General features: G+C 48.0%; 1 protein-coding gene across 1 annotated transcript in view; it reads left to right on the top strand.

Annotated features, from left to right (window-relative positions):
* Positions 1-25,974, top strand: part of ACACA (acetyl-CoA carboxylase alpha) — a 776,656-nt gene that overhangs the window by 16,954 nt on the left and 733,728 nt on the right. Inside the window, exon 2 of the mRNA XM_075335853.1 lies at positions 2,441-2,683. Coding sequence (XP_075191968.1) covers positions 2,454-2,683 — 230 coding nt within the window. The 5' untranslated portion in view covers positions 2,441-2,453. The remainder of the gene's footprint in view (positions 1-2,440; positions 2,684-25,974) is intronic.

The following is a 25,974-nucleotide window of genomic DNA, read 5'->3' as shown; positions in this document are numbered from 1 at the left end:
TCTGGAAGGTAAGTGCGTGCGACGGGGGTTAAACGAGTTTGTGCGCTTTGCCCGTGATGCAAAAACGACGGGGGCGGGTACGATCGATTGTGAAATCGCACAATCGGTCGTCCCGTGTAAAGCAGGCTTTGGGCATAGTTCCGTATACTGTCTTGTGCCCTTTGTTTGCACGCAAAGAATTTCACTTTAATTTCTGCTGCAGTGCGGGTGTCAAAAGTGTCCTTTAACCTGGCCAGTATATGTGTTACTGTCCCTTTTCTCAGTGTTGGGCCAGGACTTTACTTCACGCTGGGCTGTGCCAGTTAACTGTCCTATTATTATGCCCATTCTCTGGCTTTCACTCATGGGGTATACGTCAAATAGCCTTTTCAGTCTCTCTTTAAAGTCGCTCAGGGCATGCGACTCCCCTGAGTATCGTGGTAACCAGGCCGCTCCCGGGAGGTATGGCATTGTGAGCGGCATCATGGGCACTGCAGCTGGAGCTGTAGCGGCACCCTCATCTCCACCTGGGCTGGACATTTTCTCCCCCCCCCCCCCCCTTAGTGGATCTTACCAGGCTCCGCATTTCTCTTCCGGGTCTCTCTTCCGGGTAGCGCAGAGTTAACTAACCATCGCTCTGATGGCGGGCTTTCTTCGCGCTCTTTTTCTGGAACGCCCCCTTTCTTCTTGCGTCCAGCAGTTTTAATGGCGGCGTCAGTTTCCACCAACAGTAAAACACAGTCTATTAAATACAGTTCTGAGGCACACAGTACCCGGTGGTACCGGGCACAATGATCCTGTTCGTGACGCCAAAGTGACTCGCCCGCCCCAGGGCCTTAGGTGACTCTGTGTCGGGCCGGACTAGTCCGGGGTAGTCAGTGGTGGCGGGGCCCAACTCCGTGACCCTGGTGGAGTCAATTAATGTGGTGATATTGGGGACGATGGTAATAAAGTTTATATAAGATTCGTGACGCCACCTGTGGATTGCAGCTTTGGAGCCGCAGCTGCTGGATGGGACCTCCGATGCTGCTGTTATGGCAGTTGAGGTGTTTCTTGCTCCCCACAGGTGGAGCGGGTACCCCGGGGCAACCGTTTATAAAGTCTATGGTGGATGTTGATGAGGTGCAGGTCTGACAGGGCAGTGGAAAGGAACAGACACAGACAATGATTTCTTTTACCTTCTCCCTTACTTGTCCCCAACTGGTGACCTCCAGGGAGCCTGTTACAGATGGTAATGGCGATCCGGTAGCCTGGAAACGGTCAGGGAACGCACACTGGCCAGGTGAGTAATGAGGCATGATCCCTACGCTCTGTCTGTGTAAACAGGGTCCCGCTGCTTCAGCGATGCTGAGACCCATTCTGTCGTTCTCCGAGGTAATCTATTACCTCTCCCGTATGGCAGGCTGCATGGACTGTCACAGGTGCCGCTCTCCTAATTCTGGCTCCAAGTCCTGGCTTTACAGCTGTGCCTCCAGGTGTGGGGTGCTCAGGAGACCTGACGTCCTCTTGTCCTCCGGATGCGACCACCGGTACTCGAGGATTCAATTTGCCCCGAACTCCAGTATTCGATTTGCCAGCGATGACGTCGGGGTGAGCTGGCTGCGCTCCACTCCCCGGTGTCCCTCTCCTCTTTGCCTCACTGTAGGCGGTGTTTTCCTGGGCTGAGCGGTCCGGCTCAGCGCCCAGCTCACACACCACACTACTTGAGTTCTTTCCTCACTCTCCTCACAGACTGTCTGACTCCTCCCCCAGGTCAGCGCTTAAGGGATCTCCCTTGAACTCCCAGGTTTAGAGCTCCCTCTGCTGGGCCGGGGGAGAAACTGTGTTGAATGATGGTACTTACTGGCCAACTACCTCCAGGCTCAGCATTAACCCTTTTGGGGAGGGCAACACTGCTATGGCATCCAGACCACATGGGTGCCACATTGATCCTGATATTCTGCTTTGAGAAATACAATGTGTTGTTTTGTTTTTGTTGTGTTTTGTTCTGTTTTTTTTTTGTTTGTTTGTTTTTAAGATGTACACCAAGCTCAAAAGGGACATTCACTGTTAATGTAAAATGTCTGGATCTCTTGCACTATTTAAGATAATGTAGTTCTCCAAGCTATTTTTTAACTATTCCTTTACAAAAATGTATTGTAGCATGAGCGTATTAAAATACTGAGATTGTCATTTTGTCTGACTTCCAGAATCACTCCAGTCCTCTTCTGACTGCTCCTCAGATGAGCCGGCTCACACAGCTTTTAGTGGGAGCCAGCTAGTCTGATCTGAAGTTACGTGGTCCAGAAGAGGACCAGCGCAATGGTGGAAACCATGTAAAACTGCCATCAGAAAGTTGTTTTTTTTTTTTAATAAACTTAGACTGCGTCACATATATATTTGGAGACGATTTGGAAAAATAAATGCTGGGAGAACTTCTTTAATTTAAAATGTCCCTCATGTTGTTTATTCCTTTTTTAAGCTGACCTAGAAAAATGGAAGAATCTACACCACCAAACTTGAAAGTGTTGGATTTGAATAACCATTCCCGCTTCATTATTGGCTCTGTATCGGAGGACAACTCTGAAGATGAAGTTAGCTCTATGGTTAAAGTTGACCTTCTAGAAGACAAGGAGCGATCTTCTTCCCCAGCGTCTATATCCTCGGACACCATTTCTGACATGGGCTTATCTAGTTATCAAGAAAGCCTTGCATTGCAAATGCGGTATGTGAACTTTTTAACTCTTTTTGTTGCAGTTATGGGCGCACTGGTAGCATTAGCTGTTCTTCAGCTTTATTATAAAATGGCCCTTCCTGATGGCTAATAAGAATTCTAGTGGAAAAATGTCATGTCACTTCATACAGCACCGCTTGTGATGGTAAATACTTGAGTGTTGTAAAAGAGAAACGTATTGTAGGAGTGCCGTCTTTATTGGCTAATCAGAAATGGATTTACAAGCGCTCTGAGTATCGAGGTCTCTTCATCCAGGGAGTTTACTCTTAATTGACTACTATTACATTTGAGAGATCTTACACTAAGACATTGTAATTGTGGTGATAAATTAATAAGAGAAGACAACACCATAAAACTCAGGATTTTGCTATAGATGGAAAAGCAATAAGGGTAAAAGCCTAGAAGTTCAGAAATCTGGCTTCAGTCTTCTGGGGTTTACAGGTGTGAATTCTGTCCATGTAATGGGTCATAAATACATGTGTTAGGCTATGTGCGCACGTTGCGTACTAGCCCTGCAGAAATTTCTGCAGCGATCTGAAGAGCACACGTGCGCTTCAAATCGCTGCAGAAAATGTCCGTAGTGAAAAAAAAAAGCCGATTCCATGCGCTCTGCCTGCAGCTCCTGCCATAGACAGAGCGGGGACTGCCGGCAAAGCGCACGGAAGAAGTGACATGTCACTTCTTAGAACACGCGCTTCGGGCAGCAGCCGAAGCGCTGCACTCTAAAACGCCACGTGCGCACGGCCCCTGCACAATCTCCATAGATTATGCAGGGGACGCAGGACGCATGCAGTTACGCTGCGCTACAAAGTGCAGCGTAACTGCATGTAATTACGCAACGTGCGCACATAGCCTATCAATTTTAAAATTCCTTTTCTGTATTAAAGGGAGTCTGCTACCCCTAAAACTGAAATTGATCTATTTAGACCTTCATATACAAGACCTAGTTGCTATTAAAATCATATTGATACAGTAGATTCTAGTAAATGTGTTGTTAGAGAATAAACACATATTACGGTTAAGCGCCTGTATACACCGTGTTAAGCGGGCTTTACACGCTACGACATCGCTAATGCGGAGTCGTTGGGGTCACGGAATTCGTGACGCACATCCGGCCGCATTAGCGATGCCGTTGCGTGTGACATCGATAAGCGATTTTGCATCGTTGCAAAAACGTGCAAAATCGCTAATCGGCGACACGGGGGTCCATTCTCAAATCTCGTTACTGCAGCAGTAACGAGGTTGTTCCTCGTTCCTGCGGCAGCACACATCGCTGCGTGTGACGCCGCAGGAACGAGGAAGCTCCCCTTACCTGCCTCCCGGCCGCTATGCGGAAGGAAGGAGGTGGGCGGGATGTTACGTCCCGCTCATCTCCGCCCCTCCGCTGCTATTGGGCGGCGGTTCAGTGACGTTTCAGTGACGTCGCTGTGACGCCGCACGGACCGCCCCCTTAGAAAGGAGGCGGTTCGCCGGTCACAGCGACGTCGCCGGACAGGTAAGTATGTGTGACGGCTGTGGGCGATGTTGTGCGGCACGGGCAGCGATTTGCCCGTGTCGCGCAACAGATGGGGGCGGGTACCCACACTAGCGATATCGGGACCGATATCGCAGTGTGTAAAGTAGCCTTTAGGCTGCTTTCACACATCAGTTTTTTGCCAACAGGCACAATTCGGCAAAAATATGAAAAAAACGGATCCGGCGACTGTTGCCGCTGGATCCGTTGTTTCCCCCATAGACTTTCATTAGCGCCGGATTGTGCCGGATGGCCTTGCGTTTCATCCGTTTCAAAATTTACTTGTCCGGCGGCTGGATGAAACGTTGAAGTGAACGTTTTTGTGTCCGGCAAAAAAAAACAGATTGCGCCGGATCCGGCGCCGTACGGCATGTTTTATAATGGAAGCCTATGGACGGCATAATGCGGCAACATACGGATCCGGCTACCGGATCCGTTTTTTTGAACTGACATGCTCAGTATCACACCGGATCTGTCAAACTGAAGGAACTGATGGAAAAAAAACTGATGCAACTGATCCGTTTTGTCGCCGGATCCGTCACATCAGTTTTTTCGCCGGATCGTGCCTGATGCCAAAAAACTGATGTGTGAAAGCAGCCTAAGTGTGTGCAGGGACCAGGTTCTTATCCTTCTCCTGTGTATTGCAGGAGCCGATTACAGATGCTGAGAGGAGTGAGTGATCACACACTGTCACTAAGGCTACTTTCACACATCCGGTTTTTGCTCTGCGGCACAATACGGCACTCTGCAGAAAAACCGCAACCGTTCTTTTTTTGCCGCCGGTTGCGGTTTTTTTTGCATAGACTTACATTAGTGCCGTATTGTGCCGCATGGGCTTGCGTTCGGTCCGGTTTTTGCCGCATGCGGCAGATTTAGCCGATGACGCGGCCGGATGGAACGTTGCCTGCAACGTTTTTTGTTCCGGCAAAAAAAAAACGCATCGCGCCGCATCCGGCCGCTGCGGCGCATTTTCAATGCATGCCTATGGACGCCGGATGCGGCGCGATGCGGAAAAAACGCATCCGGCCGCCGCATGCGGTTTCTTCCACTGCGCATGCTCAGTAGCGTGTCGCAACCGGAAAAAAACGGACCGGCCGCATGTAAAAACTTATGCAAAGGATGCGGTGTTTTCGCCGCATCCGTTGCATAGGTTTCACAGTCGGATTGAGCCGCAGTGCTCAAACCGGATGTGTGAAAGTAGACTAAGGCTAATTTCACACATCAGTTTTTGGCATCAGGCACAATCCGGCGTGTGCCTGATGCAACGGATCCGGCGCAGAATATGCAAAAACCGATGTGCCTGATCCTTTTTTTTGACAGTTCCAATATACCTGATCCGTCAAAAAACGGATCCGGTGCATCCGTTTTTGCATCCTTTTCGTCCGTTTTTTTTGCTGGATCCGTTTTTTTTCAATACATTGGAGCATGCTCAGTTTACAAAAAAAGGATCCGGCGGCCGCATCCGTTTTTTACCGCATTACGCCGGATCCAGCGTCCATAGGCTTCCATTGTAAAACACGCCATATCGCGCCGGATCCGGCCCGATGCGGTTTTTTTGCTGGACAAATAAACGTTATAAGATACGTTCCCTCCGGCCGCCGCTTTAGGCAATTATGACGGATCCGGCAAAAGCCGGATGCAACGCAAGGCCATCAGGCACAATCTGGTGCTAATACAAATCAATAGGGATAAAACGGATCTGGCGCCCGGATCCGTTTTACACGTTTTTTTCCGGATTGTGCCTGATGGAAAAAAACTGATGTGTGAAATTAGCCTAAGCTGTCATCTTCCTTTCCTGGGAGTAGCAGCCGCTCACTACACAGGATCACCCAGCAACATGCAGCCATTATACACAGGAAAGAGAAATAAGAGCGCACGTACGCTGACGCTATGTCTGTGTTCTTATCCCTGTCCTGTCAGCATCAGCCACCAATGCGATGTATTCCTGTGTGTGGCAAATAGCATGTATTGTAATTGATGGGGCATGGCAGAAAGTTGATGGAGCAATTGGCCACTCCAAGGTTGCATTGAAGTTCCCATATTTACATGTAGAAGAAAACCTTTTCTCTTAAACAACAATTGCTGAAATCTACAGTAGCAGTATGATTATTTTTCCCCCATATGACGGTCTGAATAGTTCAGTTTCTGTTAAGACTTTTAGGTCTCTCCTACTGTATCCAGTGTTGTCTTCCAACAGCACATCCAGGGTCGGTCTGTGTAAATTCATCACTGATTGTAGTTTCGCCTTAGGGGTACTGTGTGTGACGCCCTGGACTAGCCAGGTAGTCACAGACATAACAACATACACACCCCCACCCTAGGCAGTTACAACAGTCAGACAAAAACCCTTGTTGCCTCCCTCCAGGGTCTGATGTCCACACCAGGTGGGGCGGAGCCAGGCGGTTGGCCCCACCCACTGAGGAGTTCACAGGCCTGAAGGCGGGAAAAGCAGTAGATCAGTTCAGGAGGTGAAAGTGAGAGGTCACAAACTGCAAGTGTCTGGGTGGGAGCCCAGGCACTGACAGCAAGGTCGGCAGACGGTGGTGGCCGTCTGCAGTAGTTAACGGATCTCTGCGGAACCGTAGGACCGGGGTTGGGCGGTGGCCCACCGGTACCGAACCGGGGAGCGGAGTGAAGTTAAGCACACAGGCAGGGCCATCGGACCCCGACTAGGCTTGGAGCCGCCGACAACGGTCAAATCCGAGTGTGACAGGAACCCCAGGGGTTTCCTAACAACCAAGTCCCGACAGAAGGCAACAGTCCACACCGTGAGGATATACAGCCACCGCCGCAGGCTAGAGATCCAAGGGCCAGCGCCTGCGGGCAAAAGGGCTTTTACGCTACCTATACGCCGGGGAGCGGACTACCGTTGGGAAACCATCGGAGTCAACACAGTCTACACAGGTGCAGGGAAAGACAGCCACCATCAGCCGTCCGGGGAGAGCACAACAACACTGCAGCCGGCTGTGGGACCCGTCCATCCCGCCGTTTGATTTACCAGAGACTTTGTGACTTTCTGTCTGAGTGAGTACACTCCGCCTGGCACCGCGCCGCGCTGCGCTGTCCCTGCATCCCAGCCATCCAGCCTCCCCATTACATCACCGGGCCCCGGGAGCACCGACCCCTACCCACGGAGGGGACAACATCCTAGCTGCTCCCTACCATCTCTCCCGGGATCCCCGTCACCAGCAGCGGTGGTGCCTACATCACCACGTCCTGTGGGTGGCGTCACGAACTATCTCCCCAAACCAATTATCCCTTTTCACTCACGGGTGAGGAGCGCTGCTCGAGTCCCCGGGTCCGGCCCACCGCTCGAGCCACCAAGCAGCAGCAGCAGGAGCCCCGGACCCGAGCATGGCGAGCGCGTTCCCTCCGCCCGCGACACTTTGCACGCTGCGACATCACAGGCCGATGATAGCGATGCCGAGCGCAATAGTACCCGCCCCCGTCGCACATACGATATCTTGTGATAGCTGCCGTAGCGAACATTATCGCTACGGCAGCTTCACACGCACTGTGACGTTGCTCTCGCCGGTGACCCGCCTCCTTCCAAAGGGGGCGGGTCGTGCGGCATCACAACGACGTCACACAGCAGGCGACCAATAGAAGCGGAGGGGCGGAGATGAGTGGGACGTAAACATCCAGCCCACCTTCTTCCTTCCGCATAGCCGGTGGAGGCAGGTAGGAGATGTTCCTCGCTCCTGCGGCTTCACACACAGCGATGTAAGCTGCCGCAGGATCGAGGAACAACATCGTATCTCCTATTGGTGCGACATTATGGAATTGTCCGACACGACACAGATCACCGATTTTCGACGCTTTTGCGATCGTTTAACGGCGCATCCAGGCTTTACATGTTGCGACGTCGTTACTGGCGCCGGATGTGTGTCACTTTCGATTTGACCCTGACGATATCGCAGTAGCGATGTCGCAACGTGCAAAGTACCCCTTAGTCTCCCCAATATGGACTCCTTCTTTGGCACCCAGTAGCATGTAAAGCATATGAATTAGGGCTCAGTCAAATAAAATTGTCTGAGTTTTATCAGTGATTTTCATCTGTTTGATCAGAGTTTAATCAGTGTTTTTCCCTTATAAAAAAAAGTGAAAACAGTACCTGGATGGCATGTGCGATGTTTTCATGGACCTGTAGACTTTAATTGCTGAGTTTAATCCAACACTCGGATCAATATCAGACCTGTTTGTGTGATTGTGCACAAATCACTGTGCACAGCCTTGTAGACTGTCATAGGTCCAAGTGCTATATGTGAAAAAACTAATAGCACTCATACGTGAAAAACTGACTTGTGAATGAACCCTAAGTGTGCTGTTGTATTGGTGATGTGGACTGTTTGCTGGTAATACATGCGTTCAGGGCCTGCTTGCTTTTCCTTTTTGAAAGGAAATATGCCTGTCTCTGATGGTGATGAGGGCATTTTTGTCAAGGAGATTATTAAAATAGATTCTGACAGCAGAATGATTGTGGCCAAATCGTGGGTAGAATGAATCAGAGCTGCCTGCACAGTTACAGCCAGGCATATTTTCCTCTGAAGTGCACTAGTGTTTCAGTAAAAATATAGTTAGAAATTCCATACGGAGACTATTGCCTGATACAAGTTGGTACTTCCACCACCGCCGGCCGTCTTCTCCAAGCACCACTCTAAGGCTATGTGCGCACTAGGCGTTTTTGCCGCGTTTTTAGCGGCGTTTTTTACCGCGTTTTTGTGCTGAAAACGCAGTGACATTGCTTCCCCAGCAATGTCAATGGGTTTTCATAAGTGCTGTCCCCACACAGCGTTTTTTTTTAGCTGCGTTTTTGTGGTGACCACAAAAACGCAGCATGTCAATTATTTCTGCGTTTTTCACTCATTGAATTCAATGAGATGTTAAAAACGCAATGAAAAACGCATATAGCCGCGTTTCTATGACTAAAAACGCAGCTATACACGCAAGGGGTGGGCACTACAGTGACGTGTACAGGAAGAGGATTCCTTCTGTTGGTAAACACAGAAGCAGGAATCCTCCCGGTACCGGCACCGCTGCTTCCACCTCCCGTCCTGTGCATGTCAGCTCCGTGCGGCGCCGTGTCTGGGCGGGAGGTGGAGGCAGCGGCGAAAACCAAAGTGAACAGTAGAAAAATAAAAAAATGTCATATATACTCACCTGTCTGCAGGGTCCGGTGCAATGCCCGCTCCCATCTCCTCCCGGTACCGCCGCTCTGGCTGTGTGCAGTCTCCCCGGCCGGCAGGACCTTGCTTGCAGGACCTGGCGAGGGATCACCTGATGCAGTCACCTGACGCATCAGCTGATCGTAGTCTCGCCGGCTTCTTCGCGCCCGGCCGGCTATCAGCTGATCCTGCTGTCAGGGGACTTCATCAGCTGATTACCGGCAGCTGCTGCAGCGATCATACAGGATCAGACTCCTGTCCAATCGATCGCTCCAGGAGCTGCCGGTAATCACCACAGCACATAAGTGAGTATTATTATTTTTTTTTTTTCTACTGATGCATCAGCTGATTGTATAATCGGCTTTTATACAATCAGCTGATGTGTGATGGGATTCAGGCACTTGAACCTGACACATCATCTGATCGCTTTGCCTTCCAGCAAACCGATCAGATGATATTGGATCCGGATTGGACGGCGCGGGACCCTTGACCCAGGATTACTGCGGAGGGGGGTTAATTTCAATAAAGATGGAGTCACTAATTGTGTTGTGTTTTATTTCTAATAAAAATATTTTTCTGTGTGTTGTGTTTTTTTTTTTATCATTACTAGAAATTCATGGTGGCCATGTCTAATATTGGCGTGACACCATGAATTTCGGGCTTAGGGCTAGCTGATAATATACAGCTAGCCCTAACTCCATTATTACCTAGCTAGCCACCCGGCATCAGGGCAGCTAGAAGAGTTGGATACAGCGCCAGAAGATGGCGCTTCTATGAAAGCGCCATTTTCTGCGGTGGCTGCGGACTGCAATTCGCAGTGGGGGTGCCCAGAAAGCATGGGCACCCTGCACTGTGGATTCCAATCCCCAGCTGCCTAGTTGTACCCGGCTGGACTCAAAAATTAGGCGAAGCCCACGTCATTTTTTTTTTTTTAATTATTTCATGAAATAATTAAAAAAAAAAAGGGCTTCTCTATATTTTTGGTTCCCAGCCGGGTACAAATAGGCAGCTGGGGGTTGGGGGCAGCCCGTATCTGCCTGCTGTACCCGGCTAGCATAGAAAAATATGGCGAAGCCCATGTCATTTTTTTTTTCTTTTTGGGCAAAAAACTGCATACAGTCCTGGATGGAGGCTGCTGAGCCTTGTAGTTCTGCAGCTGCTGCCTGCTCTCCTGCATACACTAGTGAATGGAGGATGCTGAGACTTGTAGTTCTGCAGCTGCTGTCTGCTCTCCTGCATACACTAGTGAATGGAGGATGCTGAGACTTGTAGTTCTGCAGCTGCTGCCTGCTCTCCTGCATTCACTAGTGAATGGAGGATGCTGAGACTTGTAGTTCTACAGCTGCTGTCTGCTCTCCTGCATACACTAGTGAATGGAGGATGCTGAGACTTGTAGTTCTGCAGCTGCTGTCTGCTCTCCTGCATACAATGAACATTTTGAAGAAGGAAATGACATCAGACCTTTTTTTTTTTTTTTTTTTCATCAACAATCTTTAATGGCATTGTGCACTGATTAAAAACGCAGTGAGCAAAAACGCAGCAAAAAACGCACCAAATCGCGTCAAACGCATGCGTTTTTGCCGCGTTTTTTTAGCCGCGGGTGCGTTTTTTAGACAAAAACGCACATAAAAACGCAGCGTGAAAAAAACGCCTAGTGCGCACATACCCTAAGTGATTGCAAGGTCTCTTGCTTTAATAACGTGCAGCAGGTCAAGGCTAGGCAACCTCGATTCTGGTTTATAGCTCATTCCATAAACGCTTTCACAGAGGGCTGTGCTACATTGTTGTCTCTGCATTTTATGGAGTTGTGCAAGGTGCACAAATTCACATTATCAGACCTTTTTCTTAGAGCAGGGTCTTGACTTGCTGCTTTGAATTGTGCAACCTTGTTTGGTTCTTTCTGGCCTTTCCCGCCCTCGGGTCTTTCCACATTGTGTATTTCCCCCAGTGACTTGAGCAAGAAAAGGGTATGTTTTGGAGTACTCCCCATATAATGCTTTTCTTCAGTTTATTGTAGGACACAGGTGTAGGTTCTTTCCTTTTTTGCTTTTTTTTTTTTTAATGTATCACAAGAAGCTGGCTTTTAAGGATGCCATTTTTTGAGTGTCTTGAGTAAAAACTGTGCAATGTTGCTAGTAGTTTGTGGACTGATGATTGTAGGGTATTAAGCTGAGTTTTTCTGTGCTAGCAGTAGTCGTCTTCTTCCTTTTTTTTTTTTTCTTCGAAACAGGGTCTCCTGCGGTTCCACTGCCAGCTTCTTTCCTGGATACTGCCTGCACAATTTTACAGCCAGGGTGTAGCAGCCGCTCACTGCACAGGATCCTTTCCATTCCAATGGCAATCCACTTCCCCTAGGAATCCACCCAAAGAATGAACAGGCCACTTCTTTTAACTGCTTCAAGGTTTCTGATCCCTGACACTGCTAAAAGCAGACAGAAAAGACTGAACTTGTGCACAGCAATGTAATTATTACAGGTAGTCCTCGGGTTACGGCGGTCTCGAGTTACGTCGTTTCGTGGTTACGACGCTTTATACGACGCTTTACGTGCAACTACGTGCAGCAGCGGAAGAATAGAGTCCAGTGCCGTACAGAGGAAAACGAGTCTTCAGCACGCCATAACACCCTTCATTATGGCTCCCAAACGTAAGCCAGACTCATCTGATACCAGTGCATCAAAGAAAAGGAAGGCCATCACCATGGAGGTGAAAGTGGATATCATAAGGCGATATGATACTGTACTGTTATTATGGTACAGTACTGTATGAACGTATGATCCGACTTACGTCGAAATTCGGCTTGCGACGCCGCGTAAGAACGGATCAACGTCGTAAGTCGAGGACTACCTGTACATTGCTGTGCACTATGTTCATTTTTTTGCCCCAGATTCGGTGTGCTTTTTCAGGCAGGTCCCAGGAGGTAGTTTGAAAAAGATGTTGTATGCACATAACCCTATTATTTTTTTAGGCAGGTTCCAGGTCGTAGCTGCCTGAAAAGATTTCTGTTTATTACAGAATTCTTTTCTTTGGGGAAAGGATTTTACTTGTCTTTATGGTTGTTTTTTTTTTTCTTAACTTCTTTTTACTGGCAAGGCTTTAAAAAATACCTGGTAGAAAACAGTGCATGTTACTTCTTTGAACTGAATCCTGAAGAAATAGCACTTATCCGTCAAAGTCTGAAAAAAAAAAAACCTCTTCAAAATCTTTTCGGCAAAAAAGCTTGATATTGTCAGCTAAAACTGTGACCCGAACAGAAAGTTAGATAAACCACGCCTTCTTTAAAATTAAAGTTTGACTTGTGCTGAGTTCATATATATAATATTTATTTATATTTAGGCCTATGTCTATCTAATATATAAAGCTGTGTGTGTGTGTGTGTGTGTGTGTGTGTCCGCTAAAGGAATCCGCACCGTCGCATTTACAATCACGATATTTTGCACAGACGCCTCATGTGACGAGGGAACGTCGTAGACTGTGTTTTGACAGAAAAATGTAACCCCGTGCTTTACAGTTAGTTTCTAAAATCCTGCCGCTATTAAACTGAATGTAGGTGGGAGCTATAGGTTATTTATAGCAACTGTCAGTGGTTGCTATAGGAACAAAATAAACTGTTAGTTGAAGCTTATGCGTGAGGTTATATGATGTCGGTGGAGAGATGGATAGAGAGACAGAAAAAGACAGACAGACAGACAGACATGGGGAAAGAGACAGGCAGACAGCCCGGGGAAAGAGAAAGCCCGGGGAAAGAGACAGACCAAGACAGACGGAAAAGAGACAGACAGACACACACATAGACAGACACAGAGATACAGACAGACACAGAGATTGAGACCGATAGACTGATACAAATACAGACAGAGATAGAAATAGTCAGACAGTGACATAGACACAGACAGACAAGGAAAGAGACAGACAGACAGCGACACACAGACAGAGACTGGGAGAGAGACAGTTACTATCCCGGGCAACGCCCGGGTACTACAGCTAGTATTTTATAGATGAGACCAAAAACCTGGTTTTGACTTGTCTAAGTTTTAGGATTGTGAGACTTTTATTGCTTTTTATTGAAGTTTTTTAAAGAAAAAGTGACCAATAGTAATTCTTCGTGATTTGGCCTGTGCATGCCCCTATTTTTTTTATTTAAAATTAAACAACTAAAATGCAATTGACGTGTAGACTTTCAGGTTTAATTAAAGGGAACCTGTCAAGTGGATTCCCCCCCCCCCCCACTATTAACATTCAGATATTGGGTTAATACACTGTATAACTAAATTTGGAACCTGCCCAGTGTCTGCACACTGCTGGGAGGAATTTACCGTATTTTTTCGGATTATAAGATGCACTTTTCCTCCCAAAAATTTGGGAGGAAAATGGGGGGGTGCGTCATAAAATCTGAATATAGCTTTACCTGGGGGTCCTGTCTGTGTGGCGATCAGGCGGCCGGGTACCTGTGCTTGCGTGCGGGCAGCAGCCGGGTGCCTGTGCCTGCGTGCGGGCGGCAGCCGGGTGCCTGTGCCTGCGTGCGGGCGGCAGCCGGGTGCCTGTGCCTGCGTGCGGGCGGCAGCCGGGTGCCTGTGCCTGCGTGCGGGCGGCAGCCGGGTGCCCGTGCCTGCTTGCGGGCGGCAGTCGGGTGCCTGTGCCTGCGTGCAGGCAGCAGCCGGGTGCCTGTGCGGGCGGCAGTCAGGTGCCTGTGCCTGCATGCGGGCGGCAGCTGGGTGCCTGTGTGCGGGTGGCAGCCGGCACCGACAGGCACCCGGCTGCCTCCCGCACACAGGCACCTGGCTGCCACCCGCATGCATGCAAGCACAGGTACCCGGCCGCTTACACGCCGGGTGGGCGGGCAGCCTGCTGGCTTCCACTCTGTGCGTGCAGGGCGGGTGGCTGTGCAGCAGGTTACCCAGTTTGTCCGCGGTCCCAGTTTCAAATGATGGTGCCGGGAGTGGGCACGTGCGCAGATGGAGCTCTTGGATGAGAGCTCCATCTGCACACGCGCCGCTCCAGGCGCCATCATTTGAACCGGGATCGCGGACACTGGAACACTCACTGCACCGGCCTGCTACACGACTCACTCGCCACCACTGCGCCTGCCACCACGGACACCACTGCGCCTGCCACCACGTACGCCACCGCACCTGCAACCACGGACGCCACCGCGGACCTCGGTGCCACTGACCCGCCGCGCCTGCCAGCACAACCTCTGCCTCCTGTGACCCCGCTTCACCACCACTGCTGCCCTCCTCCAGTAAGAGAACACCAGAGTATGATTCGGACCCAATTTTTCTTTTTTTACCATTTTTTTTCTGTCTATTGTTTGGGGTGCGTCTTATAATCCGGTGCGTCTTATAAAGCGAAAAATACGGTAACTATATTCCTCCGGGAAGGATTTGAACCCGCACCGGCGCCACCCTGATGACTGAAATCCAGACACTGCTCTAGGTATCCAGAGCGGTGGCTGTAACTGTGTCCTCAGCACTGACTGACAGCTGCTTTAATGCGCTCCATACAAAGAGGTGGTGACTGAATCCACGCTGGCATATTGCCAATAACTGAAACCCGAACTCTGTCGGGAGGAATAAAGTTCATTTTTACACAACATCAGGGTTTGATGTGCTGGCGTGGGGCAGGTTCCAAACACTACTAATCTACTAACCTGACGATTACCCCTACATCTGTCAGTTAAGATTTTTTCATTTTTTACCATGTGAGTGGTTGAACAAAAATATCTCATGTAACGTTTAGGAATTGCAACCATTTTTCTACAAAAATAGGGGCAGTGGCACAAAAGTAATTGGCAAATTAACTTTATCATTAATAAAATGTTCATTTTTAATACTTTGTAGAGAACTCTTTGCAGGCAATGACTGCCTGAAGTCTGGAACCCACAGGCATCACCATACACTGGGTCTCCTCCTATGTGATGCTTTGTCAGGCCTTTACTGCAGCTAACTTCAGCTGTTGCTTGTTTGTATGTCTTTCTGTCTTAAAACAAAAACGTCATTTTAAATTTTTATTAATCTCTTGGACCGCTATTGTGGTTTAATCTCCTTTTTGCCACCTATTGCAGTCCCCTGATGAATCAATGGAGGAAACTCGTCAGGAGCAGGGAGTATCTGTGGCACTACAACCTCCATGATGTTAATGTGTGGCTGTTCTGAATAGCCACCTAGATACAGTAGAGTGCTTAACCCCTGACCTGATTGGTGGATACCACCTGAACTGATTGGTGGTAAGACGATTTCATTATACTCTTTCCTTGGGTATTATTTGTCTAGTATATACACTACGCCTGTGATGTATGATAAGCTATGCACTTTATAATAAAACAGTACAGGTCCCTTCTGTGATACACTTGAATATCTGTGAGTCTGTTTTTACATAACTTCTATTAAAGTGCTTAAGTATACACCAAAAAAATATTTGCCTAAGCTTTGATAATTATCTCTACCTATACCAATATCTTATGACACGCACGTTAGCTGCCTGCAGACTAGCCTTCTCCCTTTCTACCAAACAGTTTTTCAACCTCGATCACAGCTGCATGAGTGATTTGGGGCCAATGATCACCTTCAAAATGAGACCAGTATCTCTACATTACAACCCAGCCAGGAATATTTCGAGTTGAAGTGGAAGTCAGTAATGCGAGCTGCTTAACATCGGTAACTCTCACTTTAAGTGCTCACTCACCTTAGCATATATTCTCCCATGTGAGAGAATCATCCCTATTCTGCAAATGACACTTGGCTCAAACTCAGTTCTGAGTGTCCTTTTATTGTGATCCGATTCTCGCGCTTGCGAGAATCAGAGCACAAAGGAGGTGAAAATGGAGAACTTAATTTCTCCATCTTATCCCTTGTCTGTCGTCATATATTATGTTGCACTTGGATGACATCTGAGTGCAGTCTGATATTTGCATGCAATCATTCTAATGAATAGGTGTGTACCATCTGATATAAAATTGTATGCCATACTGATGGTCCATATCGTATTTGATATTTTTCTCACACTACCAATTTCGGAGTCAAATTGCAGCATGCTCAGATTTTTTTTGCTTGCTGAACGCAGCTGTGGAAAAAATTAAAACCTTTCATATCTGCACTGCCTCATTGAATAACATTGATCCAAGTGCAATCCAATTTATTATCCGATTGTACGTGTCCAATTATTTATTTATTTTTTTTTAAACCTCTTTTTATTGAATTTTAACAGAATTACTTTTGCAATCTGCTCTTATACAAAGAGCATTCCATTGATGACATTATAATCAAAACAGTCCTGCCCCCCCCTCCCCTCTGCATGCGACCAATAGCAACTTAAAATGGCTAACTTATGCAATTGGTATGTGTCCATTGAGCAGTTCAAGAAGGTACCAAGAGGTCTGTCCAAACTGAGATTTAAGTCTATCCTTAAGCACTGTAGACAAGCTAGGTATACAGTAAGTAAAGAATGTTTCAAAGAAACGCTTAAGTGGGCTTTACACGCTGCGACATCGCTAGCCGATGCTAGCGATGGCGAGCGTGATAGCACCCGCCCCTATCGTTATGCCGATATTTGGTGATCGCTGCCGCAGCGAACATTATCGCTACGGCAGTGTCACACGCACTTACCTGGTTGGCGGCGTCGCTGTGACTGACGAATAATCCCTTCCCCAAGGGGGAGGGACGTTCAGCATCACAGCGACGTCACCGCGACGTCACTAAGCGGCCGGCCAATCAAAGCGGAGGGGACGGAGATGAGTTGGACGAACTTCCCGCCCACCTCCTTCCTTCCTCATTGCTGGCGTGTGGCAGGTAAGGAGAGGTTCCTCGTTCCTGCGGCGTCACACGTAGCGATGTGTGCTTCCGCAGGGACAAGGATCAACTTCGCCCACGCGACAGCAGCGATATTTGAGAATGGACCCCATGTCAACGAGGAGCGATTTTGGACGTTTTTGCAACGATCCAAAATCGCTCCTAGGAGTCGCACACAACGAGATCGCTACAGCGGCCGGATGTGCGTCACAAAATCCGTGACCCCAACGAGATCGCTGTAGCGATCTCGTAGCGTGTAAAGCCCGCTTTAGTCAACTTCTACTTATTTGACAGTGCATCCAGCCAGTCCATTTTGAATATGAACATTAGTATTGTTTGGGTAAATCCTGAGCACCCTCTCTAGCGCTTATCCAGAGATGTAGGATACTTTTCCTAGTGGCCGAGGCCCAAGAACGCTTCTCCATACTCCCTGTATCTGAACACCGTCCCATAAGTGGTGAAACATGTCAGTGTCTCTTATGCCACATTTAGAACATGAGTATAAGGCAGTTGTGTCCATTTTTGATTGAATTTTTGGAGTAATGTATGTTCTATGTAGAATCATCAAGGCCATATCTGTATAGCTACTGGACGAGAGAAATTTACGTTGCAACAGCAAGGCTTGTAAGAAATCCTTTACCTCGAACTCTGGCATGTCTACCTTCCATTTTGCTGGACCCGTTTTTTTCCCCTCCCATGTCCAAACTGTACGCAACATTGAATAAACCTGACTAGTCGAGGACGCCTGGCTTCTTGCCCTCCTAAGAAAGTTATCCACATTTCCTCCAAGATCTCCCTTTGGCTTGTCAACGAGAGATTTTTGTGCCAAGCTACGCGCCTGAAGAAAAAGATGTGAAGAAGAAGATGCAGTGTGCCGCCTTCTCATAAGAAAGCAACGACCAATCAGGTTCCAATAGATCTACAGCATAAGCAGAACCCTGCATTGACAATGTTTCATAAATACTCGGAGGGCGACCCTGGAGGAATCCCGGATTTCCAATAGAGGGTTGAAATGGGGAACTTTTAAGTGTTTAATTTTACCGAGTTTCCTCACCTTCCTCCACGTTTGTATAGTATGCCATAGTGTTGGATGATCCCTAACCTCACTCGGTATTTCCTCATTCCCTAAATGCAGCAATGCTGTTAACGAAACTTGTGAACATAGCTGTTGTTCCAATTGTACATTGGCAAACTGAGATATTCCTCGCACCCAGTCCACCACATATCTAAAATTTGCTGCTAGATTATATCTGCCCAGATCTGGAAGATTTATGCCCCCTGCCTCTTTTGGTAATTGAAGCTTGATTAAGCTGATCCTAGTACGCCCCTTGTTCCCCCAAATGAATTTTCCAAAGGATGAATTTAGTAGCCTAATATCTGATTTGCGTAGAAGCAATGGGAGAGTCTGAAATAAGAACATTATTTTGGGGAATTCTACCATTTTAACCCCTTCAGCCCCAAGCCTATTTTGACCCTAAAGACCAGGCCATTTTTTGCAATTTTGACCAGTGTCACTTTATGAGGTTATAACTCTGGAACGCTTCAGCGGATCCCGGTGATTCTGAGATTGTTTTCTCGTGTCATATTGGGCTTCATGTTAGTGGTAAATTTAGGCCGATATTTTTTGCGTTTCTTTGTGAAAAAAACGGACATTTCGCGAAAATTTTGAAAATTTTGTAATTTTCAAACTTTTAATTTTTATGCTCTAAAACCAACGAGACATATGACACAAAATAATTAATAAATAACATTTCCCACATGTCTACTTTACATCAGAACAATTTGGGGGAAAAAAAAAAAAATTTAAGGAAGTTATAGTGGTTCAAAGTTTATGAGCAATTTCTCATTTTTACAACAAAATTTACAAAGCCACATTTTTTATTGACCACATCACATTTGAAGTGATTTTGAGAGGTCTACATGACACAGAACACCCAAAAGTGACACCATTCCAAAAACGGCACCCCTCAGGCTACTCAAAACCACATTCAAGAAGGTTATTAGCCCTTCAGGTGCTTCACAGTAACTAAAGCAATGTGGAAGGAAAAAATGAACATTTTACTTTTTGCAACAAAAATGTTAATTTAGCCTCCAATATTGCATATTCACAAGGGTAGTAGGATTAAATGAACCCCCAAAATTTGTTGGGCAATTTCTTCTGAGCACGCAGATACCTCATATGTGGCGAAAAAACACTGTTTGGGCGCACGGCAGGACTCGGAAGGGAAGGAGCGCCATTTGACTTTTTGAACAGAAAATTAGCTAGAATAGGTTAGCCGCACCATGTTGCGTTTGGAGAGCCCCTGAGGTGCCGAAACAGTGGAGCTCCCCCATATGTGACCCCATTTTGGAAACTAGACACCTCATGGCATTTATCTAGATGTTTATTGAGCACTTTGAACCTCTGGGGGCTTCACAAAAGTTAATAAAGTTGAGCCATGCAAATAAATTTTTTTTTTTTACCACAAAATTGTTACTTCAACCAGGTAGCTTTTTTTTTCACAAGGGTATCAGGAAAAATTGCACCATAAAATGTATTGTGCAATTTCTCCTGAGTACACAGACATCTCATATGTGGTGGAAATGAAATGTTTGGGCGCACAGCAGGGCTCAGAATGCAAGGAGCGTCATTTGACGTTTCAAACGCAAAATTGTCTGGGATAATTAGCGTATTCCATGTTCTGTTTGGAGACTCCCTGAGGTGCCAAAACAGTGGACCTCCCCCACATGTGACCCCATTTTGGAAACAAGACCCCCATGGCATAGAAAAAAAAATAGGGTGCACGCACAAATGTTCTGCAAAAAAGGAGGGGTGGGGGACTAGGTGGGATGGAAAAAAGAAGTCCTGTCCAAAGTCGAGTACGACTGCAGGACGATTGCTGATCAGGTACCTAATTGTACATGTTTTGTTTTGTTTTTTTTATTTGGGGTACACAAAAAAAAGCAAAAACTAGAGCAACAATTACGTACCTGATCAGCCAATCATGTAGCTGATCAGCACTTGGCGGCAGGCAGGTGGGGGAGGAGGGGGGGGAGAGGGAGTGGGAGATGCGATTGGGGATAGTTAGAAAAGAGCTACAAACAATACTTACAGGATGGATCAGAACAGCGGCAGATTGGGGGGCGGCAGATTGGGCGGCGGCAGATGGGGGGGCAGCGGCATATAAAGGGAGCATCTGTGAATGTGAGACGGCGGCGGCTGGGATAGGGTGGGGGCGGATGGGAGAGGGCGCAGTGGATGCAGGAGCGGCAGAGGATGGGGGGGAAGGGGGGATGGCAGGGAAGGGGAGTGGGAGGTGAGATTGGGGATAGTTACCCTACAGGATGGATCAAGGCAGCAGGATCACAGGAGATGAAGGAGGCAGCAGATCGGTTAGGGTGAGAGGTGGAAGAGGGAGCGCAGCGCAGATCACGGGGGAGACAGGTGAGCAGAGCACAGATCACGGGGTGAGAGGTGGAGGGAGAGCGGACAGCAGATCACGGGGGTGACAGGTGAGCAGAGCACAGATCACGGGGTGAGAGGTGAGCAGAGCGCAGATCACGGGGGTGAGAGGTGGAGGGAGAGCGGACAGCAGATCACGGGGGTGACAGGTGAGGGAGCACAGATCACGGGGGTGACAGGTGAGGGAGCACAGATCACGGGGGTGACAGGTGAGGGAGCACAGATCACGGGGGTGACAGGTGAGGGAGCACAGATCACGGTGGTGACAGGGGAGGGAGCACACATCACGGCGGTGACAGGGGAGGGAGCACACATCACGGGGGTGACAGGGGAGGGAGCACACATCACGGCGGTGACGGGAGGGAGCACACATCATGGCGGTGACAGGGGAGGGAGCACACATCACGGCGGTGACAGGGGAGGGAGCACACATCACGGCGGTGACAGGGGAGGGAGCACATATCACGGCGGTGACAGGTGTGGGAGCACACATCACGGTGGTGACAGGGGAGGGAGCACACATCACGGTGGTGACAGGGGAGGGAGCACACATCACGGCGGTGACAGGGGAGGGAGAACACATCACGGCGGTGACAGGGGAGGGAGCACACATCACGGTGGTGACAGGTGTGGGAGCACACATCACGGGGGTGACAGGGGAGGGAGCACACATCACGGGGGTGACAGGGGAGGGGGCGGGTAGCTGACCAGGGGGGTGAGAGGTGGGGGGAGCGTGCAGCACATCACGTAGGGGAGGGGGCGAGAAGCACATCACGGAGGGGAGGGGGGGCGGGCACCGATCACGAGGGGGAGGGGCCGGGCAGCAGATCGGAGGGAGCAGTGGCACTATGACAGATGGAGGAGGACAGGGATCGCGCAGCACATCACATCACGGAGGGGAGGGGGCGGGCACCGATCACGAGGGGGAGGGGCCGGGCAGCAGATCGGAGGGAGCAGTGGCACTATGACAGATGGAGGAGGACAGGGATCGCGCAGCACATCACATCACGGAGGGGAGGGGGCGGGCACCGATCACGAGGGGGAGGGGCCGGGCAGCAGATTGGAGGGAGCAGTGGCACTATCACAGATGGAGGAGGACAGGGATCGTGCAGCACATCACATCACGAAGGGGAGGGGGCGGGCACCGATCATGAGGGGGAGGGGCCGGGCAGCAGATCGGAGGGAGCAGTGGCACTATGACAGATGGAGGAGGACAGGGATCGCGCAGCACATCACATCACGGAGGGGAGCAGATCGGAGGGAGCGGTGGCACTGTGGCAGATGGAGGGCGGCAGCGGCAGCGGATCGGGAGGTGTGGGGGTGAGGGTGCGGGCAGCAGATACGAGGGGTGGGGGTGCGGGCAGGAGATCGGGGAGATAGGTGGCAGATCACGGAGGGCAGCGGCGGTGGATCGGGAGGCTTTTCGCCGGTTTCATACAGTGCAATGGCAGTGCGGCAACTTCGGGGTCCCATGCTCCGTTCTCATAACAGCATGGGACCGGAGCTTGTCGCCCTGCCATTGCACTGTGTACTCTCACTGTGCTGGCGTGCTGCAGGGACGACAAGTGAAGCTGATGGGGGCGGTCACCGGTAACACGTCCACTGTGATTGGAGAAATCGGTCACAAGGCCGATCTCTCCAATCAGAGCTACTGGAGCTGGGGGAGGGTGATCCAGTGAGGTCACCCAGCTCCAGCCAATGGCCAGTGCTACAGCTGCACTGGCCAGGGCTGGATTTCAGTGTTTCAGTCATTTTAAATGGCTGGAACATTACAGTGGCTGTGATTGGTTGAGCGGCGTTCGTCAGCCAATCACAGCCTCCGTAGGTCCGGGGAGGAGGCACCACCCCTCCTGAGGTCAGGAACAGGTCCCCTCCTCCCCGAATCTGTGGTTTAACATATTGCAGTCACCGGATGCTCCGGTGCCGCGATTCCGCCATGACGGAAAGATCCGTCCTTGGTCGTTAAGGCCCAGGGCACAAGGACGGATCTTTCCGTCCATGGTCGTGAAGGGGTTAATTAAGTGACATCGGCCTAAAAAGATATTTTCAGATGTTTCCAAGATTGGAGTAGATGTATTAATGAATTTATAAGAGGCTTATAATTAATTTGATATAGTAACAAGGGGTTTGCTGGGAGCTGAATCCCCAAGTATTTAATGGACTTGGTATACCACTGGAAGGGAAATAAGTTATCAATTTTACCCGATTTGTACATTGCCAATGCCTCAGTTTTTTTGTAATTTACCCTAAAGCCTGAGGCCTTTCCAAAATTATTCAATGTGTTCACTATCTCTGGAATCGCTTCAGAGGGATTAGCAATAAGCAATAAAATATCATCGGCAAAAGCCAAAAGTTTAATTGTTGTCCCACTGACTCTCATGCCCTGAAATATTGCTAAATTATGTAGGGTCCTCAACATTGGGTCCAGAGCCAAATTAAACAATAAAGGTGACAAGGGACACCCCTGCCTCGTTCCCCTCTGTACCTCAAATGGCTCAGAGAATGTATTATTTATAGAGAGTCTAGATTTAGGTTCTGTGTATATCGTCTTGACTGCTTCGCAAAACCAGGATCCCACCTGGCCACATGCCAAAAGATTATGTAAATAGGCTCAAGAGACCCTGTCAGGCCTTGTCCGCATCAAGGCTAACTACTATATGTTTGGTACATCTATGCTTCCTACTATGAGAGAGCCCCAATAGCCTTCGTGATGTTATAGGTGATGGATTTCCCGTGCACTAATCCCGTTTGGAAGGGCAGAATAAGATCTGGAATCACTTGTTGTAATCTACCAGCCAGTATTTTAGTAAAGATTTTAAAATCAGAGTTGAGTAATGAGATGGGTCTGTATCCCTCCACCTGTAGTGGGTCTTTTCCTGGCTTAGGTAATATTATAATGTTTGCCTCATTGAACCTGTCGGGAATTATTTTATCCGTGACTATTTTATTATACACTGCACATAAATGAGGTCAGATAGAGGCTCCCAAGATTTTATAATATTCGTTACTAAATCCGTCTTGACCTGGGCTTTTGGCTAGTTTAAGAGTGCCAATAGTTTGTACTATTTCTGAAATATTTATAGGGGCGTTTAGTACCACTCTTTGTTCCTCTGTCAAGATGGACGCTACGGTACCATGGATAAAATCAGCTTCCCGGTCAACCTCCCTCGGTTCCACCTCATACAGCGAGCCAAAGAATGCCCTGAACTCCTCCACTATTTCCTCATCTTTTGTTACCATGGTACCATCTTTCTTTTTAATTTTGTGGATTCTAGTGGTGGTTCTAAAGGGTTTGGTTAAAGAAGCTAGTAATTTCCCAGGTTTGTTGCCCCATTTAAAGTATTTATGTTTCTGGTAGTCCAGGTTACTAAGTGCCATCTCATGGGCCAAGGTGTCCGCCGCCTCCTTGGCCTCCAAGAAATGTTGTTTTGTCATATCCGTGTTATTTATAAAATCTCTATATGCCTGCGTGAGAAGTTTTTGTGCTGATATAGTTTGTTCCAGGAGCTTTTTTCTCTTATGGCTGACATATGATATTATCTGACCTTTTACTACTGCCTTGGAGGCAGCCCAATATAAACCAGCGTCCCCACTATGCTCGTGATTATCATTCTCATAAAAGCTCCAGTAGTTCCGTAAATAAGCTTTGAAATCCTCAGATTGATATAAATATGAAGGAAACCTCCACCTTCCTTCTCGTAGTATTGTGGTAGATAATAACAATTTAAAAGTAACAGATGCATGATCCGAAATACAGATGTCTAGGATGTTGGAGGAAAGTAAATGTGGCACCAGTGCTGGGCTTAGTAGCCAATAATCAATCCGTGTATGTAAGTCATGGACATGTGAATAAAATGTATAGTCTTTATCTATTGGGTGCTGCGTGTGCCATGTGTCTATTAGTCCCAATTGATTGATGAGATATTGCAAACCACTGTAGAGCATCAATAGAGGAGATGGCTGGGGACTTGACCTGTCTAAAATCCCATCATGAGCCTCATTGAAATCTCCGCCTACAATTAAATTAGTCATATCCCAACCTGTGATACTTTCGATCAATCTGGCTCTGAACTGTGGATCAGGAATATTTGGTGCATATATGTTTGCTAAGTTGTAGATAGTGCCCTCTATCTTCACTTTCACCGATGATAATCTCCTCAAAGGGTCCTCTGAAACCTCCAGAACTTCATGACTAATATGCTTATTGATCAATATAGCTACCCCTCTTTGCTTTCTCGTAAATGACGCTTCTGCACATACGGCATATTTTCTGCTGTGAAGAAATGGGTGATTGCCCTTCATCCAGTGTGTTTCCTGTAAGAAGACAATATGGCAATTTAAACGATGTAGATAATTTAAAACCTTTTTCCTCTTAATAGGAGAGTTTAACCCGTTAACATTCCAGGAGCACCAATACAGCGATTTAATCGTGGACACATTTGTGCTCTCTGTGTTAGTCATTTATCCTATTCCAGAAGGAGGAATTAATTGTAAAATTATAAACAACCTATTTGGGTTCCCATGTCCATCCCAGCGAGTAAACGCAACAACCCATATGAGAGCTAAACTAAAGGTACGCACGCAGAGCCCCCTAACCCCTTCCCATCTAAACAAAAACATTAGCCTAATGACAATGTCACCTGCCTCTCTGGCAGTCCTGACTCCAAAGAAAAAAAAGAAAAAGAGAATGAACATCAGAACTGTAGCACAGTGACGTCTCCGATTTAAGTGTCTATATTGGCTGCTGGCGAAGCTCCATTTTCCTGAAGAAGATAATTTAAAGCCAACTTTTGATCTTCAAAAGTCCAATTCTTTCCCCCTGTAGTGAAGCGTAGAACAGCAGGATACAGTAGACTGAAGCGAATATTTTTTCCTCCAATAGTTTGCATACTGGATTGAAGGCTTTGCGTCTTGTTGTCAAGGCTGCTGAGTAATCTTGGAACAAAAGCAATTTACAGTTATTGTATGTAAGTGAGCGATTTTTTCCTAAATGCTGTCAGCAATTTGAACTTGTCTTGGAAATCCAGGACCTTAAAAATTACTTGTCTGAGTCTGACCTCTCCATCATTTCGAGGTGAGCCCACTCTGTGAGCCCTTTCAATAGCAATTGGCCCCGACTTTAGATCCAATTTCAAAGCTCCTGGTAGCCATTCTGAAGTGAGTTTCAGTAGATCAGCTTGCCGAACCGATTCAGGGAGGCCCACCAACCTTAAATTATTGTGTCTAGACCTGTTCTCAAGATCATCTACCTTGTCCAGCAATACAGCAATGTCCTTATTCATGCTCTCCAGCATCTCTGAAATTTCCTTTACAGAGTCCTCCATGTCAGAGACCCTCTGCTCCACATCTGTTAGCCTTGAACCCTGGGCATTAACTTT

The sequence above is a fragment of the Anomaloglossus baeobatrachus genome, chromosome 2 (assembly GCF_048569485.1).
Source record: "Anomaloglossus baeobatrachus isolate aAnoBae1 chromosome 2, aAnoBae1.hap1, whole genome shotgun sequence".
Lineage (NCBI taxonomy): Eukaryota > Metazoa > Chordata > Amphibia > Anura > Aromobatidae > Anomaloglossus > Anomaloglossus baeobatrachus.
The sequence above is the reverse complement of the archived record's forward strand: the minus strand, read 5'-3'. Positions and strand labels throughout refer to the sequence as shown.